The sequence below is a fragment of the Rhea pennata genome, chromosome 14, assembly GCF_028389875.1.
Source record: "Rhea pennata isolate bPtePen1 chromosome 14, bPtePen1.pri, whole genome shotgun sequence".
Lineage (NCBI taxonomy): Eukaryota > Metazoa > Chordata > Aves > Rheiformes > Rheidae > Rhea > Rhea pennata.
In genome coordinates, this window is record NC_084676.1 from 4,653,253 (window position 1) to 4,657,129 (window position 3,877).

General features: G+C 40.6%; 1 protein-coding gene across 2 annotated transcripts; it reads right to left on the reverse strand.

Moving 5' to 3' along the window:
- Positions 1-624: 624 nt before the first annotated feature.
- On the reverse strand, positions 625-2,781 carry FOXI1 (forkhead box I1). Of its 2 annotated transcripts, none has more exons than XM_062587527.1 (2): positions 2,211-2,781; positions 625-899 (listed from the first exon to the last, which is right to left on the reverse strand). In XM_062587527.1, exons 1-2 carry the CDS (start codon positions 2,779-2,781, stop codon positions 625-627), a joined length of 846 nt encoding a protein of 281 aa, XP_062443511.1. The 2 variants fall into 2 exon arrangements, with proteins under 2 accessions (XP_062443511.1, XP_062443510.1); XM_062587526.1 differs by having other exon boundaries at positions 625-1,178; positions 2,208-2,781.
- Positions 2,782-3,877: the final 1,096 nt, after the last annotated feature.

Here is a 3,877-nt window from a genome sequence, read left to right on the forward strand (position 1 = left end):
ACAACCATATACCCCTTGGGGCTGAAAGGAGATCAGAATTTAGCCAACATACGCAGTAGTATTAGAGAAAACCAAGGACGACACTTGCCCTTCAAGTGTTGATTGTTACTCACTACACAGTATCTTTTATTATAGGTATTGGTGGAGTATTGCAAATTTCAGTGTCTTGAATAGATTTGTCTAAATAATAACTTGTCAAACATGTCTAGTGTAGACAGCCTATGTCAGCAAGAAGGGATATTTAGAGATATAATCATATTTATATTAGCATTTTAAAAGCATCATAGTGATATCAGTACCATGCCAGAAAGTTTCAGGCCTAAAGGCAAACACTAACTCTTCAAGGATGTCCACAGAAGAGCATAGTCGGGAGCAGTACATAACACTATCTTCTAGCAGAACTCTTCACTACTGTTGTTATGAACCCCAAAATTTTATGTGAAGGTACTAAATGTGGAGTGCTTGAGATTTGTGTAAGTTAAAATGGGTAACAAGTGTGGGGCTGTCAGAAGGTAGAATGCAAGGCAGGTCTGAGAGACAGCAGACTAACACTAATCATCTGCCCACAGAACATTACCTCTTATAAATACCCATATTTTGCTGCCTTAACAATTATTTTTCTATTTAAACCTCTGTCCCCTCCCTAGGATACAAGGTGTTATTTGTACTGATACTGCTGTAAAAATGGGTATTAAACTGATTGAGCACTGAGTTGCTATAGCCAAGATGGCTGGAAGGCATGGAATTGGACCACTCTCCCACACCATGGCTTGGGATATTAGAGATTGGGGAATAAGAATTAAAGCCTACCATATTCTGTCCCATTTTGTCAATGGGTTCAGTGTTGAGTCCCAAAGGCACTGATCGGCTCACTGAGTTAGAGCCATTAACATATGCAGTCATACTGGAAAGGAAGTTACTGAGGCAGGGGCTATTGGAAGATGGAGATGGAGATCGTTTCTCAGGTGAATTGTCAGTCCCAGGTGATGAGTTTTCCAAGATATCCTGACGCTCTATAGCTTTGGGGCTGCCAGTCAGGGCACTATCCTCAGATTTCTCAGTTGCTAGAGAGGTAGCACTGGTCCCAATGTCAGATTTCCTTTTCCTCTTCCTGCGAAAGTTTCCATTGTCAAACATCTTCTCACAGTTTGGGTCCAGAGTCCAGTAATTCCCTTTTCCTGTCAAAGGGCACAAAACACATTTTTAATTTAAAGATATGCACATAGACAGCAAAAAGCAGTTTTCTAAGACTTATCAATGTTTATTTCCTTTCTTCAAAGGATAACAAGGTTACGTATTTTTTAATTGCACAAAGTCTGTTGAATTCAGAGAAGTGTATGAAGTGTTGGGCTGAATCTTGTAGCTCCAACACAGCACACAGCCAACACTTCAAGTGGGGCCAGAGGGAATTTGGTGTGTGTGTGGGGGGGGGTTGCTTGTGGTTTTTTTTTTTTTTTTTTTTTTGTTTTTTTTTTTTTTGTTGTTGTTGTTGTTGTTTTTGAGTAAGTTTTCACCATGTAGCTGGTTGTCTGAATTTACAGCACAGAGTGATCAAACCATATTCCAGGCTGCTCCTCCTCATTCAGTGGGGTAGGAGAGGCTACTAATGAGACAAAAACAGATTTTTGGCCTTCTGTGGCAAAGTAATTGAACTGTTTTCAAATGTTCTCAATGCTTCTCAAGAGCTATTGATAGAAAACAAGGAGCAATCTGACAGCAAACTAACCAAGCAGTTGGAAACAGATCTGTGATTCCAAGTAAAAGGTTATTTGAAACAAATGAAACAAAAGCATACTGTTCATAAGTATTGTTGAATTCCTAAAGCTGCTGAATTTCACAGACATATCTGAGTTTGTCTTAACAGGGAATTAATGGGAAGAAGTTAAGTTAGACATAAGTCGTATGCATTACACCAAGTGGGTTTTGAAAAGATCTTGCTCAGTTAGGCTGATCATGTGCTTGCTGCATTGCTCAGCACATTGATCAGTTCTCAGGAAGACCTAGAGCAGTAAAGAATCCCCTTTGCTGCAGAGATTTATTAGCAGCTTTGATTCACATCTCAACTATGCATGGGTGCCTTCCAGTACAGCATTATGAGAATTGAGGAGCTACTACAGATATGCCCTGAATCTGGCCTATTTTGTCTCTTTACAGTGTATTAGGCATTTTAAAATTAATCAAGTTTGAAAGAAGGAGGAAAGGTGTACCTGGATCATCTTCGTCTCGGGGCACCTTCTTGAAACAATCATTGAGAGACAAGTTGTGCCGTATGGAATTCTGCCAGCCAGCTTTGCTTTTGTTATAGAACGGGAAGTTGTCAGCCACATATTGGTAGATTTGACTGAGAGTCAGCCTCTTTTCAGGCGCTCCATGGATAGCCATGGCAATTAGTGCTGAGTAGGAGTAAGGTGGTCTAACCAACTTCATCAGCTCTTCCTGAGATGGGAGAGGAAGCCAGCCAAGGTCAGTTCCTCCCAAGCCATGCATGTTAGGCAAAAGTTGCCTTTGCATCCCGTAAGACTGAGGAATGAAGGGACTGGCATTTGATCCTGGGAGATAGGGTGGTGGGGTAATGGAAGGTCCATTTAGCCAGAGGTAAGGATTGGGAGTGGCATTGTAGTCCGTCGTCTCAAAAGTAGTAGGTCGTTGTGGGCTTGGGATATTCTGTGGATGGAAAAAGTTCTCATAGTAGATATTCATCTCTGGAGGTTCTTGACCAATGTTTGGAAATTGTGGGCTGCAGCGTGGTGGAGAGTGCGTTTGTGGATCAAAGGAGCTCATGCTCTAAAGCAGGCAGCTGACTGAGTTACAACACACCTGTGCTAGTGCTCCTTTCCTGAGACAGGTGCATCACCTGTGCCCTTCCCCACGTACTTATGCACCTGTAGATGTTTCCGCTTGTGCTGCAGGCTCCACCCCAAAGCCCTGAGTGGCTGCAGATGAGGACGATATCCTTTTTGGAATGCTGGCAGCCCCAGCAAGTCGTAGATGTCACATCAACCAAACGTGAAAGTTACAACTGTTCATCTTTTTAAATGAATGAAGGAATTTTCCACTAATGTAATGCACGTAAAGAAACCCTAAAGTGCCTTGAAGTTAAAAACCCTAATCAGAGATCCTCCTCTTTCTATCTTTTCTACCTTTCTTTTTAAAGAAAAGGAGTTATGCACTGCTAGTAGTAACACCTAAAAATGCAAAAGCTATTGTCATTCTTCAATGAAACAGTAGGCATACATATAACTTTTCTTTCAAAGGTCAGATCTCCTTTTCCTTCTGTAATTTTAATTGCAGACTTGCTTGTACTTCCCCCTAGGCAATCGTAGTACTGCAGCCAGATTCTGCAACCAGTTACTCACGTGAGTAATCATACTGATTTAAATGGAATTACTTGCTAAAGTGAGGATTAATCTTGTGAGAAAAAAATTTCAAGTTTAATTATCAAACCTTTCATTAGAGCTGTAAATAGGTAAACTAAGATGGGAAATCATTATTTGCTGCAGGATTGGTGCAAAGAGGTCATAAAACCTCTTAGCAGAATTTTCAAGCAGAGAAGAGACACTTTTAAGCATAGCTGTTGTTCAGCTGAATTCCAAGAACTTCATTTGTAGCTATATAAACAAAAGTTGATTCCATAATAAGACGCAACAAGCAAAAACTTCTAGCCCTTTCATGACTTGAAAAAATAGATACCATTGCCTTGAATGGCACTCTGTACTTACAAAGGAGAAAAAAACAAAGCTGCATCCTCACCAATGCATGTGTCAGAATGGGGATGGCTCTTAGATCATTCAGCCGCATCGGAGACTCTATAGTAATTAAACACATAGTTACAGTTCTGTTCAGACAAAAGCAGTGACATTTACTTTTCCTTTTTTTT